At 38.7% G+C, this 15,256-nt stretch overlaps 1 protein-coding gene across 1 annotated transcript in view; it reads left to right on the top strand.

Moving 5' to 3' along the window:
* PMP22 (peripheral myelin protein 22) overlaps window positions 1-14,875 on the top strand; it is a 28,947-nt gene extending 14,072 nt beyond the window's left edge. Inside the window, exons 4-5 of the mRNA XM_029285733.1 lie at window positions 9,944-10,084; window positions 14,647-14,875. Coding sequence (XP_029141566.1) covers window positions 9,944-10,084; window positions 14,647-14,813 — 308 coding nt within the window. The 3' untranslated portion in view covers window positions 14,814-14,875. The remainder of the gene's footprint in view (window positions 1-9,943; window positions 10,085-14,646) is intronic.
* Window positions 14,876-15,256: the final 381 nt, after the last annotated feature.

Here is a 15,256-nt window from a genome sequence, read left to right as displayed (position 1 = left end):
AGTAAAGTTCCATAGGTGGTTTTCAACAGATAAACATAATCTGCATAATTACAACATACTGTGTGGCAGGGTTTTAAAGAAATAGTCAAATGAAGTTTTTGAAATGTTGTCATTAGTGAGTTCTCTGGATCTACAGTACTTGGTCTCTATACATTCTTTTGACAGTTAGTGGCTTTGTGGTGTTATTTTTTTTTCTTTTAAGAGTGGAAGGGCTTTTTAATTATTGTCACCTGCTTTTATTCTGATGCTTACTATTTGTCTTTGTTTTACCATTGTTTCCTTTGAAAATGTTTTCTACCCTAAAAGGCTTTTAAATAAAGCCACCCAAAACAAAAACTCAGCAAAGAGAGGTACATGCCACAAAAAGTTTCAGCTTGCTTAAATTCTACAGGCCAGGATCAAAAATAAATAAAATAAAATTGCCAGGCTTATAGAAGATAGAGGTAAGCATTTTTGCAATTAACTAAGAACTTGCAATTATTGTCATTGATTGGTTGTTTGTATATTTTGTATTGCTCCTTTTTAAAAGTGTACAGCAAATAAATACAACATTGTAATCTTTTAAAACAATTATTGCAACTACAAGACTTCAGTGGGCGATTTTGCAGTTTCTTAAAAAAAAAACTGTTAGAGAAACATTTGAGGAAGGTGTTGAAATGCCAAGCTTCTCCTCCAAATCCCCTTCTCCTTGGAATGTTTGCCATTTCTTGGGAGATGGGATTTATAAATCTAATGCCCCCCACAGAGTGGACCCTATTGTTTGCAAATCATGAAGCACAGGAGGATGGGAGTTACAGACCAAGATGTTAGGAAGCACCTCATTTGGAAAGGCTGTTAGCAAAGAAGGGATTAAGCAAGTGGACCATGTAGATGTGTAACAGCAATATCCATCATATTGAACTTTGCAAGCTAAGGTTGTTTGCATTCATAGGCATATACTGTGCCACAGTTTCCAAGGAAAAACATCAAACTGCATTCTTTGTCATCCTTTTTTTTTTCTCCCTTACTTGTGGGGAAAAAAAATGGCTTTGTACTTTCCAGCAAGTAATGTCTTCAACACGGGCAACAATTTAGAGCCTGGTACTCTTTGGTGATAAATGGAACCAAAAGAGAATGCTTCTATTTCATTGCATAAGTGTTGAGAAAGAATCCTATTTTTGTTTGTAATTCATAAAATTTAAAAAAAAACAAAAACCAAGCAAAGCCTTTATACTGAAAATGTGGATCTAAACAGGCAACTTCTACATCTGCTACGCCAGCGATGGCGAACCTTTTAGAGACCGAGTGCCCAAAACCCGGCCCCACCACCTGCCCGCATGCCACTGGCCCCACCCCCACCCACCCACAGGACCACTCACCGCCTCCATGGCCCGCCACAGATTGCCCAGGTGGCCCAGCAGTGCCATGGCGGCGACACCGTCTACCCATGCCCCACAGCATCAGCTGCACGCAATGGGGCGTGAGGGCGGAGTCTTGTCCCCACTGCCCGGCTGCCATGTCCTTGGCTGCGCTGCTCCACGCGGGCTGCACTCGGGGGTGACTCTCCTCCAGGGCGGCTGCTGGTGAGGGGGCCATGGGGGGAGGCGGGGCTGGGGCGACGGCACACATGCCCACAGAGAGGGCTCTGAGTGCCACCTCTGGCACCCGTGCCATAGGTTCACCACCACTGTGCTACACTGTTCAGCGTCAGCTCTAGTTCACCTTTGTGGCACTGTAGTCAAATTTGCACAAGGAGAGAATGGTAAGGCATGCTAATTTATTGAGAATGTAATATTTCTTAAGTTTGGCAGCTGTTTCATTTATTTCATAAACATACAATATAGGAAAGGATATTTCCCCTTTAGATTCAGGAAACTATTTCAGCACCTTGAGTCGCAATACCTAAAACCAATTGCTTTCTGTAATTGACCAATTTCTCACATTGCTGGGAGGTGGGTATTTTAGTTTATTTCTTCATACCAAACTGCTTCAACTCTCAACATTTTCCAGCTTACTACATGAAGAGCTTGGTTTGGGTCCTGCTTCCAAGTTCCAGTGGGGTTTAAGTCAGTGTTGACATAACCTTTCCAAAGTACTGTATTTTTTCCCTATTAATCTGTTTGGAGGCAAAGATACTCAAAATGTCAGGAAATTCAGCAGTGGGGGGATAATACTTTTCATAGACTGTAGTTTGTATATGTAGGTTTATCTGACCTTTTATCTGAGTATTTTGATTCAGTGTATAAGATATTCAAAAGGCCATATTATGTGTTTTTTGAAGATGTGGAAGATGGTATAAATATGTATGAACTGATCTGTTTTCTCTCTCTCCTTTCCTTCCCTCTTAATATAGAAAGTAAGTAATGAACCCATGAATTAGGCTTAACTCCTAGTGACTTATGTGAATATGCATGTCTTTTTGGCAGCAGCACAAATGTGGTTTGCCAATTGCCTTCTTTAAGGATGGTTTTTTTTTCTCCTTCCCACTCTAATCTACTATCCTGAAATTTTCATTCAAGTCATAACCAAACCTAGCCTTGCTTTACTTGTGAGTCCCTTGCTTGAAAAATCTCTAATTATTTCTCCATGTTAGATATTTTCAGTTTCCTCTAATTTTCTTTCTCATGGTTTGATAATTTTTCTATTTTACTTTAATTGTATACATTAGAAGTGGAAAAGAGACATTAAAATGGCTCACAAAAAACAAAATTGGAGAAATCTTAGTATTGATTGATCAGGAAGAAGATTGAGATTTATGATGGATAGATTGTTAAATGTGCATGCTGTAAAAAGTCACGTGTTTTAGGCAATCACAAGGAAAAACCCTGTAGAACATTTCTGTGGTGCCTTTAGAGAAGTAAGGGGTGTGAGACACACTTGGAAGACAGTGTACAATTCTGTCCTGGGATTTAAAAAATGATATTGCACAAGTTAAAAAAAAAGTTACAGATAAGTTCAGTGAAAAGAGATCAATCTGTTTTCAAATGTCAGTCATGCCATTCAAACAAGAGGCTGTCCTGCTGATAGATTCTTCATTGGCACCTGATCACCCTTTGTAGGAAAAACTGCTAACTATTGTGATCCACTACGGGTAAAATTATGGTCTAAACTCATTCTTTAGTGGGATTTTTCTAAATTGACAGTAATTGGAGAAAAACACTTTTTTTTTTCTTATTTGCCACTTGGAGGACCTGATGGGGATTGCAAATTAACAATAAGGATATTTCATAAACGAGGGGGGAAATGGCTGTCGTCTTAAATACACATTTCGATTTACCATTAAGAAATAATCCTAGTCAAACTGTGCCATCTCAACTCATTCTGAATAATTTAGCAAAATTATTTTCATCTGGAAACAAGTAACTAAATACAAAGGCTGTGAAAATTGCCATTAACATGTCCATATTTAAACATTTCAACTATATTTTGTTTGAACTTAGCAGTGTGTCTTCTGATATAGTTCTTTTATACAGATGTTCTGCTCTCTCCCATTCAGGATTGGTAGAAATGTTTATTTTCTCCTGGACTACATGGTTTGTCACGCTGCTATAATTATTACAGCCAGGGCTTTTTTTTCTCATAGAATGCCCAGAACGGAGTTCCGGCATCTTTTTTAGATGGAACCTTGTAGGGTAGGCAAGGCGGGTTGTATGACGTGTGTGAGTTCCAGCACCTTTGTGGTTTTTTTAAGAAAAAAAGCACTGATTACAGCTGATCTTTAAAAAAAAAAAGTTTTCGAGCTCTGTAGAATTAGTAGACAGTTTATTTTCATGTTTGCAAGTATTCTTGCCTTAACTCAATTCCTCACTTAAAGGCCTTCCAAAGGAAAAGATGACTTGACATCTTTTCAGATACTTCATTGGATCCCTCTGGAATCTTTCTGCACATGAGCAAACAAAGCACATGCAGTATTTTAAACTACAGATGAAGATGAGAAAGTGCGAGCAATGTTCTTTACTTTTTTATGAAGAATGATTAAGTAATATTTTTGTTATTGCACGTCAGATTGATTTTTAATTTTTAATCCTATTTTTCAGGGTTCTAAGGCACAGGAGAAGAAAATGGTTGTAGAGCCCTTTCAAACTATTTTTAAAGGAATGGGGACTGGCAAAAATAATTTTGAAGTCAAGAGTTTGCATGCATAAAATACAAAATAAATAGATTAGGGTTGGTCAAAATTAGGTATGTATTTATAAATCCATCTGTGATATACACTGCATCTCTAAGAGTTCCTGATTACTGATTCCCAATAGTATAAAATTGTTCAGTGTAACATTCTGTACTAACCAGACACCTTTTTATAAGCCTTTGTGCAATTCTGTACAGTGTTAACTTTAGTTTCACCACCTTTGATCTGTAGTTCTTTTATTGCATGGGCAGATGGCACAATAATAGACAATAATTTGGCAATGCTTATGAGTTACTCTATGACTTTCTCCTTAGCCGTTGGTTTTGTGTGTTTCGAATAGGCCTCTGGGATCTAAACAAAACAAGGACCCATAAGCCTGACACATGCTCAGTGTTGAATTAGATAACTAATTCGTTTCAGGTGTATTCAGTGATGTTACACTTGTTCAATAAACTTGATGGAATGTTAGTGCTTATTACTATAGGTGCAATTCCCTTCCATAATGCTACATTAAACTGAGTCTTGTATCTAGTTTGACCAGTGATCATTTCCATGCCAGCTAAAACTTTGGGAGATTTCAGCAGTTTCCCATCTTCATTGTCTGAGGTCCAGTTTAATATGTAGTTGTTAAGAAATAAAATTACAGCCTACTGCTTGCCAATTCTATGCATTAATATAGGTGTTCCCTTCCATTCTTGTAATTTTTTGAGTAGAAAAACATTAGCAAATCTGTTAGAATTAGCAGTTTGCAAATTAGCATTCTCCAAATATGGACTTTAGCCTCTGTGATCCATAACAAAATGCTGAGATAAGGAAATGCGCTGGTTGGTAATTATGAGAATTCAACACATCTGGAAATTACCAGATACAGAAAATGTTTTCTTTATCTATTATGTACAGTGACATTTTAACAACTCTTAATGGTTAAGAGTTGCGTTCTTATGAGCTCATTTGTTGAAAGGCCTGAAGTAACATGTACACCATGTACTTTCATTAACCCACAACAGCATTGAGTTTTTTTAAGAAAAGAAGATATTAAAACCCTTTCAAGTGTTTGACATCCAGTGGAATACCTCTCTCAATGCATTCCATCCAGTTTCTCCTTTAAAATAGGGACAATTCTTGCATTTATGTAGATCAGTAGCAAGAACTTTTCTGCTTAGTTTGTCTCTTGTGGGAGTCACTTGCAGCCCTAGGATGGGACGGGTTGCATAGGCAACTAGAAGCTGTTGGTTGCAGGTGTAGCCTATAAAATCTTCCCACCCGTACTGTTGCATTAGTTGCACATATCCCCTTTTCTCCGGTTATGTGGGATGATATCATGGAAAAATAATTCTCACATCATGAAATGTAAAAATTTTAATAGCTTTCTCCCTGGTGGTGCATTTCAGAACTTTTTCATCTTGTAAAGAAATCTCCTCTATATCTCCCTCACAGACACATTCATACCATATCAGCCTCTAATCAAGGACCACCCATAAAGCAAATATTTTATTTCTTTCCAAAGAGATACCCATTGTGATACTTGAAATCCTATTGCACAAGAAGAAAAACTGGACATCGAAAAGGAAAAACACTATTTTCAAATTCCTTACATGAAAGCTGCTTAGAGCATTCTTCATCTTCATAGTTTGCCTTTTAGTCATGTTTGGAATCTGCTTTCATTGGTTTCAACATAAACTCTAATAGGCAGGATGCTCTGGTGGCCATCCAGCTGAAGAATCTTGAGTCATGAGAATGTGGGAATTGTATGTGTGGGAATTGAGATTTAAGCTGGACACCAGAAACACAGCTGGTCTTTACTTCTGAAAAAGAATGTACAGTGAGATTGAGCTGAAATTCTTAAGCAATGTTATCTCTCTAATTTTGATCATCATGATCCTCTGTGTCTGTATGTATCAACCTTCTGGAAAATTAGTTTTGTTAACTAATTACTACAGTTTTGTCTGTCAAACATGATATGATAGGAATGTTGGTAGGTTTTGGAAGTAAGGGGAAGAGCATCACTAACAAAATATTTGTTCTTATTCAACACTGATCTACAATATGGATGTCTCTCTGCTTTTCATTTTAATAGAAGTCAAATGAGAATATAGAATGCCGTGTAAAAAAAAAATGTTTTTAGCCTGTGAACAAAGCTTTGATTGAAGAGTACAAGAAGATTGGGCAGTCCTTTGAAAAATAGGTTGTGGAGATAACTGTATATAGAAAGATTTTTACAAATAATTAAAGGTAGCCACTTTTAGATAACAATCATTCTATTTAGGTATAATCATGGTTAGAATACATTAGCCATTTATAACCACAATAATTAATGAACTATGTGCCACTGTATTAATGCCATTAAAATAAGTCTAGCTTGTTGTGTCAAATGTTATACAATGCTATGGTATAGGGATAATAAATACTTTTTATTTATTTAATTTTTATAGCCACTAATCTCAACTAGTGAGTGGAATATATCATAAAAATGAACAATAAAACAATGAGAACAATTCAGAATAAATATATGGCTGCTGAGTAGAATTATTGCCATACGTGTTGATATAGCCAAATAAATAGAGCCCTTAAAATACTTGGGTCCCCAGATCTGGCCACAAAACCAGGTCTTCATGGCCTTATGAAAGGCCATCAGAGTCATCCTTATTTCTGAAAAGAGAAGTTCCAGAGGGTCTACAGAAGAGAGGTTTATCTCCTAGTCCCTGCAGCTGACATCCCTCGGCTGATGGGATCTGTAATATGCCGAAGCTGCTGGACCAAATTGGACAGATAGGAGAAACTGGGAGAAGACGGTTTCTCAGATAATCTAGTCCCAACCATCAGAGGCTTTAACCAGCACCCTGAATTGCACTCAGGAACACCCTGACAACCAATGCAGCTCACACAGTAGTAGTGTTACATGTATCAAATGTATACCAATTACTACCCCATGAAGCTGCATTTTACACTAATTGAAGCTTCCAAAAATTTTCAAGACCAGCCCAATGTAGACTGTTGCAGTAATCCAGACAAAGAGGTCAGGAGGCCATGAATGACTATGAGCAAAGCCTCCCAGACTAGGAATGGGTACAACTGGTACACAACCTGGAGGTATGCACCATGGTACCTTCTCTTCTAGCAGGAGCCATGAGTCCAGGAGGACCCCCAAATTGCGCACCTTGTGCCATCCCATTCAGGATCAGAGGTAGAATAACCTTGTCATCAGAATGCCCAAATACGCAAATCATTGCATCCTATCCAGGCTCCTGGACGAGACATCCCTGGCATCGTTCAAGCCCATGGTGGAGATATAAAGCTGGGGTTTGACATATTGATGATACCTCACTCCAAACCATCGGATCACCTTACTCAGTAGCTTTATGGACAAAATGGGTCATAGGCTGGGAGCTCTCCCTCCCTCATTAATACTTGAATGTAAGAGACACCAGAGAAGAAGGAAAACTGCTGCAATACAGTCCCGCCAATCTCAACTCCTGAAGCAACTCCAAAAGGTACTATGATTCTTGGTATCAAAGGCTGCTAAGAGGTCAAGAAGAGCAAGGATGGATGAATTACTCCCATCCTACACTGAACAGAGGTCATTCAAGAGTGTGATCAATGCCCATAATGTAGCATAAAGCCTGACTGAAAGGGGTCCAGATAATCTACTTCATTCAAGGTCCTTAGAAGCTGCCATGTGGTTATTCTCTCAGCAATCTTTCCTAAATAGAACCTAATCACATGTCTCCTCCCAGTCAGCTTTAACCAGCCAAGAGGGCACAGATGTAAAACAAGTCAAGCATAAGTCCACTATTATATATTTTTACAGTTTATTTGTGTGAATGACTATGTGTAAAAAATGCATTATACATGACCCGGTCAAAGTAGGTCCTAAAGTTTTCTTCTAGAACAATAATGGTGAACCTTTGGGGCTCAGCATGTCAAAAATTTGGAAAATGCCTAACTTGACTCTACTGATATATCATATACAGCAATCATAGTTTTTTGCAATGGCTGTCCTAAAAGAATTTTGTTTGTGCAATGTATGAAAAATGCTATCTAGAATTACAAGACATATCAAAACGTGGCTCCCAAAGCAATAACAGATTTCCTATAAATTGGATATCAAGGTATCAGGACAAGTATGAACAGTGCTAAGGTGGAATAAATACTTACACTGATCAAGCCTTATTGGAATGTATAGTAATATGTGGGAACTATAGTTCTTGGGTGCTGTCACAAAATAGTGTTCTGTGTGGTGTCTCATCCCATTTCTGGAGCTCAGGGCTAATCTGGACACCTAGATTTTAAGTTGGGATTTTAAATCACTTTTAGCTCAGAAAGTAAACAGTTGCACTTGCGAAAGCTGATTTCTACATCTGAGTTTCTGGATAAAAAAGAGCAGGTTGCAACTGGTAGTGGCATCTCTAATAAACCTGAATGGTGTCAAAATGATGACAAGTTATACCTTTGCATGTATTAAGTTTGTCCTTTGTGCATCATGACACAAGTACAACGCATGACATTTGCAGTGGGTTGATTGAATGATACAGCATTAGATAAAGATAGTATCTTTATCTTGTTAAAAAACAAGCAAACACAAAAAGTTGATGTGCATATGGTATGGAAATCTATTGGGCTTAGTCCAATGTCTTCTAAATTTGGCAATTTTAAGATGTGTGGACTTGCTGGGGAATTTTGGGAGCTGAAGTTACCAAGTTTGAACACAGGACGCTGGACTAGTACAAAGAAATTCTGGATGCCCTAGGTAGAAATAAGTAAGTTTGTGCCTGTCATAAGCTCCTCAATTATGAGAAGATTCACCCCATTCTAAAGAGATTTTTTCTGCTTCACTTTTTGGGAGGGAAGGAAAATAGAAAGTCCCTGACAGGCTTTATTACAAAGAATGTGCACGAATCCAGATCATTGTTTTGCCCTTTTTAAAATTTTCTGGGCTTATTAAAAGTAAGAGCTGAAAAGGTTATTGTACTGCTTTGGTTATTTTCCCCCTTTTTTAATCTTATAAATAAAGGCAAGAAAAAAATTACGAAAAAAGGAGCTTGTGCAAATACAATGTTCCTTTTGTGGGAACTGCTAATTTCCACATAGCTTTAAATAGATAGAAGTGGTCCATGGAGTTGAGCTAATTCTATTCTCTCTTTTTAGACCAGTCGGACTAAGCTCTGCTTTACATAAAAGCCTTTTTTAAAAATATTCCTGCATCAAAACAGCACAGTTGTGGCATTTTGTAATGTTTGTTTTGCCACCCACAAAGCTCACAAATAGCCTCTGACTCAAATATTCAGGCTGGCTTTGAGCAGGTTTATAGTGTAAATTTATTGACTTATCCTTTTGGCAGCAATGTCCAATGCCTCCTGTAGAGGTCAAAAAGAGGACAGGACTATCAATTAGAACTGAGTTGGTTGTTTCCAGTGTTTGCCACCTGTTGACTTCCCAGCCTTGATAATAGCCTTCTGCATACCCTTGTTTTCTCGCTGCCATAGTCTGGGAAGGTACTTCTTCCTAGCATTTCATCAGTGATGTGGCCCATATCTTAGCAGGAATAACTCTTGCTGCTGGTTGATAGCAATGATAAAGGTGTGATGTCAGTATGCCAGTGATCCTCAGTGGGATATTCAGGATTGGATTTACAAGCTTTTTCAGCAACTGTGCCTAGGAAGACGTGATGATTATTTCATATGGAGAGACTTATGCCTCTAATTTTTATGGTTGGCTGAGTTCTACAGATTGAAAAGCTGGAAATGCTGCTGTAATGTCCTGAGTATATGCAGCGGTAGAAATATACCTGGTTAATATTGTCCTAACTTTTCTCTTGTCTCCCTGTTTACTTTCTAGAATGGCTGCAATCTGTCCAAGCTTTGATGATACTTTCTGTCATCTTCAGTGTTAAGTCTTTGTTCCTGTTCTTCTGCCAGCTCTTCACACTCACTAAAGGTGGACGATTCTACCTTACTGGTATTTTCCAGATCCTTGCTGGTAAGTAGAGGGGAGAAAAATATGTGCTATGGAGCACTTGCAAAGGGAAGAAAACCATGGCTAATAATAGAGAAAGCAGAGCGATTTCAGTCAAGCAAGAGTCTCTTGTAGCCTCCCACAATTTGGTGCTCTCCAGATAGGTTGCATTACATGGATGCAAATCCCATCCATCACCTTGAGCCAATTTCAGTAGCTTGCTAACAAAACACCCTTGTGTATTCATTTTGAAATGTGCACTTAATTGAAGAGGATTTCCTCCATATAAAAATAATAAGATGTGGATAATAGACCTGGAGATTCAACAGTTAATATTCTTCTTTAGCATTTCTATTTGAATATCTTGGTGTTGGTAGATGGGATGACAACAACAATAAGAACAAGAGACAAGTTTTTGTTATATCATATTTTTCAGTGTTTTGTATTATTAAAGAAAACAGTTGTCTTTCTCTCACTATAAGTGCCTCATCCCATCTTATAATATTAGGATTTCAGAGATTTTGTAAATCCTTGAAATTTAACGTGTACTTGGAACTATCTCACAGATTTTTATTCCTCCTGCCTCTATTTGCATCCTTGCCAAAACTTCAACATTTTGCTTAAAATCCAATAAAAAAATTCTTGAGTCTCTGTTGAAATGGACATTTAAATGAATTAATTTGAGAACTATTTAAATAGGAATCAAACCAACAGCCTTATGCCAGTATTCAGAGCAACACTCAGCTATGTAATTTATGTACAATGTATTTACTGGCCAATTAAAAATAGAAATAAATTGCCAGCCAAAGCTAGATTTTTTTTTAAAAAAAAACGAAGCCCTGAAATGTCCTTCCTGGTCTTTTAATACTATGAACCATGTATTATGCTGTCCCTCCCAAAAATGCAGTTTAATTTACTTTGAAGATATGTCATCATACAGTACTAAGACATAAATGTAGGACTAGAGATAAAAATTTGAATTGGACTGGACTGATAACCATCTGTTTAGGAGACCATGTACACTGAATGAAATCTCTTGGCATCTAGCATAGTAGAAGGAACAACATTCATCCATTGTACATACTTGCTCTATTCTAGGCTAGAGATTAAACCAGTTGTAGTAAAATGAGCTGAATATTATATGGCTGTTTTCCCTACTCTGATGCCTTCCAGCTACATTGGGCTATGTCCCCCATACTTTGGCTTTTTTTCAGGGCAGACTTCCCAGACATTATCATCATTCATTTTCAGTCTTGAAGTACTATCAAGCATGATTTGCCAGTTCAGCCAATGAATCTGCTTGTATGATCTGGCTGAGAGTATTATGTGCTGCTCAGCACACCTTCTGCCAAGAGCTAATCTCTGTGTTGACTACCCTTCATGTCTTTGTGCTCCAACCTAGTTAGAGTTGGACATTTCATGTCTGTGTCCTTAAAAAGAAAAATAATAATAATTTCTCCAGAATGAGAGCTGCCTTGGCATAGGTAAATTAGCTTCCCCTCCCAAAAAGGATGGGGTAGGAAATGTATTGTTTCTCAGAATTCATGGTGATGCTTCTTTGTAGCATTCCTCAGGTGATAGGGTGCATTGTGCATTTGTGAACATTCTATCTGTACCTTGCAATCTTCGCTGGAATTATAGAATATTCATGTTTCTTTGTAACTAGGATAAAACTGGCCCTCACCCATGTTTTTCTTATTTGCAATCTTATGGGCAGGATCAATCTGAGTGAATGAAACTCAGTTTCTGTTGGGTGGAATATCTGAAAGGCATCCCGGGAGGGGGGGAATCAGTGAGGCAGCACTGGTTTCAAGCCATGTACTATTTTATTTGGAAAAGCTCCTGCCCCAAAACAGTCTTTTGTTTTATGACTCAGTTCCTAGGAAGAGCAATGGTACAATGGTTGATTGAGGGTAGGGGTTGTTGCTGTATAATTCAACCGCTGTGCTGAAAGGAACAGAATGTTGAGAAAGAGAAGTTTGATTTTGCTCCATCTACAGTGTTTTCCCAGAAGAAACAAAATGGATTCAGTTGCATAATCTTAAGAGTACATAGGCATGTATAAGCTGTCTGCTGGAAGAATGGGGGTGGAGATCTCAGAACTGACTTTTTAAAACATTTGCTTCTGTTATTACTATGTGTAAAATTCAATGACCTTTATGCAAAAGAAGGTTTGATTACTATTAAGCATCTGGAGACAATAGCTTCTTGGACTTTGGTAAGGGATTATGTGACTGAGATAACAGTCTCAAATTATGAGCATGTTATTTTTAATTTTATTTGACTATGGGACCACCCAACTCTGAGGAGTTCATGGGAAAAAAAAACAATATACAGTAAAAAGGAGCAAGAAAGAGCATATAATAGTAACAAAATGGCAGAGCCAGACAACAACACAAACATATCAAACACCCACAAGGAACTCCAGCTATCATAGCCCAATGGCCCTCCCCATTTAGAATCCAAATACAGGCAGTTCCTGCTTAAGAATGTCTAACTTAAGGACAGACCCTAGATATGAACAGAATGCATATTATTTAAAATAGCAAATGGTATTCTCCTTCCTCAAGCCAACAACAAACTGCTGAAGTTTTGAGTTTTTAATACCATATACAGCCTGTTTTCAGCAAGGTTTAGTGATTCCTGAAAGCGTTGTGTGGCTTCAGCAATTTGTCAGGCGAAGGAAGGACAACATTGTCCACCATTTTTAATAAAAGGCAGCCAATTTGTAAGTATGAGTTATGACTTACACAAATTTAAGTGAAAGGTAGAGTTAGGAATAGAGCTGGTTCTTAACTGGAGACTGCCTGAATTAAATTGTGAGTTTGCATCATCTTATATTAGAAATAATATTAATTCTGTCCTTTTTGAAAATTCACTTTTTCCATTAGCAATTTAATAATCCAGGTAGGAAAACTTGGCAGAAATGTGATGAAAGGAATTCTTCTTCTTAACTTTGCAACCAATAAGATGGAAATTTTAGTCCAAAAACAAATATAAGAAAGTCCCTTGACTTTTATTTGAGGTTCCTCAGCTCAAATCTATGGCTCATAATTTATGCACAAAGATATGCACAGTTCCAGAATCCTTATTTGATTGCTTCCATACAAGGACATTCAGAATGTGAGAAGCCAATTTGTGATATCAGAAGGACCCCAACTGGAAGAGAAAGGGGACAGAATGCCAGAGGAAAGATGACTGACTAGAATATTGATAAAGTGGAAGGCATCTGTCAAGATGTGCTTCCAGTTTTACAGCAATAGTTAGAGAATTACGAAAGCTGAATTTCAGCACTACTATGGATTTGGAGTAGAGGCCCACAGCCTTTGCTCCTATTGCATATGCATGCCCCTAGCAGAACTGTGGGAAAATAATCCCAAGCTATTACCTTTTGGCTTCCTCTTGCAAGCAAAAAAGTACAAAAAGTATGCATGAATCTGCTCAGTGAAACAACCCCTCTCGACAAGTACCAGAACTGAGGTTGAGTATTTCTGCTTAAAGGTACAGATCTTCTCTCTGCTGCCCTTTCCACAGACAATCTATGCTCTCTTCTCTAAAGACTGTAGATGATTTACAGACTGGCCACTACTCTGCTTTATTCTATTCCACCCAAACAGAGAGACAATAGGTTTTGCTTGCAGCATGTGGGCTCTGGTTGTGGGTGTCCACTCGCTGGCCCAGAGAACAGGAGCTACATCAGCAGTTCATGAATTCAACACCTTCCTACTCTTGCATTTTCTGCAAACAAAGGGGGCAGTGTAGAGAGAAAGAAGGGCTCAAATATCACTGCACTGAGGTGTAGGTGGTCTTGAGGCATGTTGTAGGAACAGAAATGACTCTGGTGGCCCATAGAGCAGGTTGTGGAATGGATCAATGGAAAAGCCTTGTTCTGGACTGTGAATAGAAGGGGCATTGTGTAATCCTGGCAAACTCTGATGCTGGGCTTTCAGAAAAAGCAAAAAGGGGAAAAGCCCATGGAGCTGGTGTTGCTGAGCTGGCAATACAAAAAAGCTGACCTTAGTGGCATTACTACACAGGCGCCTGATTTGAGCAGCTTAAATGTTGATCTCGGGAGCTTAGATACTGGAGGCAGCAGGATGGAAAAATAGAAAAGTCAGGCTTGGCTTTACTGATTAGGACAAGGTAGGATTAACTACTGTGCTGGGAGTTGCAGAGCAGAGCTCCAGCCGGATTGAGGTCCTACTTAAAAGTAACAACCTGAATTTTAAAATAGCACCTTTCTAGCTTGCCTTGTTGAGCAGACAAAGGGCTTGTTTTCCAACCAAACAGTACTTGTATTCTCTACATTATACCAGGTCGTCTGGAACTGCTGGGGCAATTGGGTTGGCCCTAAAGAAAATTTGGATGTTTTGAAAAGAGGGCTTTTATTTTGCCAAACGCAAGAGATAAATGATGCTTTAAACATGGCTGTCAACATCCTACCATTTCTTGAAGTCAGAGGGTTGGAATTGAGGGGAGAAGGGAGTTTCCTAAACCAAAGCATCTTTCCATGTTCTTTGCTCTCAATCATGGACTTGGTTGCTCATGTTCTTTCTCCCTTTCTCTCCCTCTCTCTTCTGTCTTAGGCCTGTGCGTGATGAGTGCTGCGGCCATCTTCACTGTGAGGCACACAGACTGGCATCCCTCCACAGACAACGCCTCCTTTGGCTTTGCCTACATTCTGTCCTGGGTGGCTTTCCCGCTGGCTATCCTTAGCGGGGTGATCTATGTCATCTTGAGGAAACGCGAGTGAAATGTCAAGGGAGGTCACTGAGACTAGAGCCCTCAGGACAAGAGGTGTTGGCAAGATAGAAAATGAAAAAACCCACCCCCACAACCACCACCCCCACCACCCCCACCCACCCACCCAGTCCTTTCAAAATCCACAAATATATTAAGGGGAAAAAAAGGAAGAAAGAGAGCTGAAAGAAGGATTACTGTATTCATTGGAGATGTATATAGTATCTATGGTTTAAAAAGCCTATTTATAACACTTTTTACATATATGTACAGAGTACTGTTTGCTTTTGTTGTTGACCTGCCACCATGTTTAAAGCCTAAAAAAAGTGCCTAAGAACTCTTTAACTCCTAACAATGTAATGAGAGTGCCGCTTTTCCCTTCCTGCATTTATGCTGTGGAAGCCAGTGGATCCCTCCTCCAAAGCTTTCCACTGTCAACCTCAAGCCAAGCCCAGT

The sequence above is a fragment of the Protobothrops mucrosquamatus genome, unplaced genomic scaffold (assembly GCF_001527695.2).
Source record: "Protobothrops mucrosquamatus isolate PMUCROS unplaced genomic scaffold, P.Mucros_1.0 scaffold2145, whole genome shotgun sequence".
In the NCBI taxonomy this organism is placed as follows: domain Eukaryota; kingdom Metazoa; phylum Chordata; class Lepidosauria; order Squamata; family Viperidae; genus Protobothrops; species Protobothrops mucrosquamatus.
This window is presented reverse-complemented; position numbering and strand designations above follow the sequence as displayed.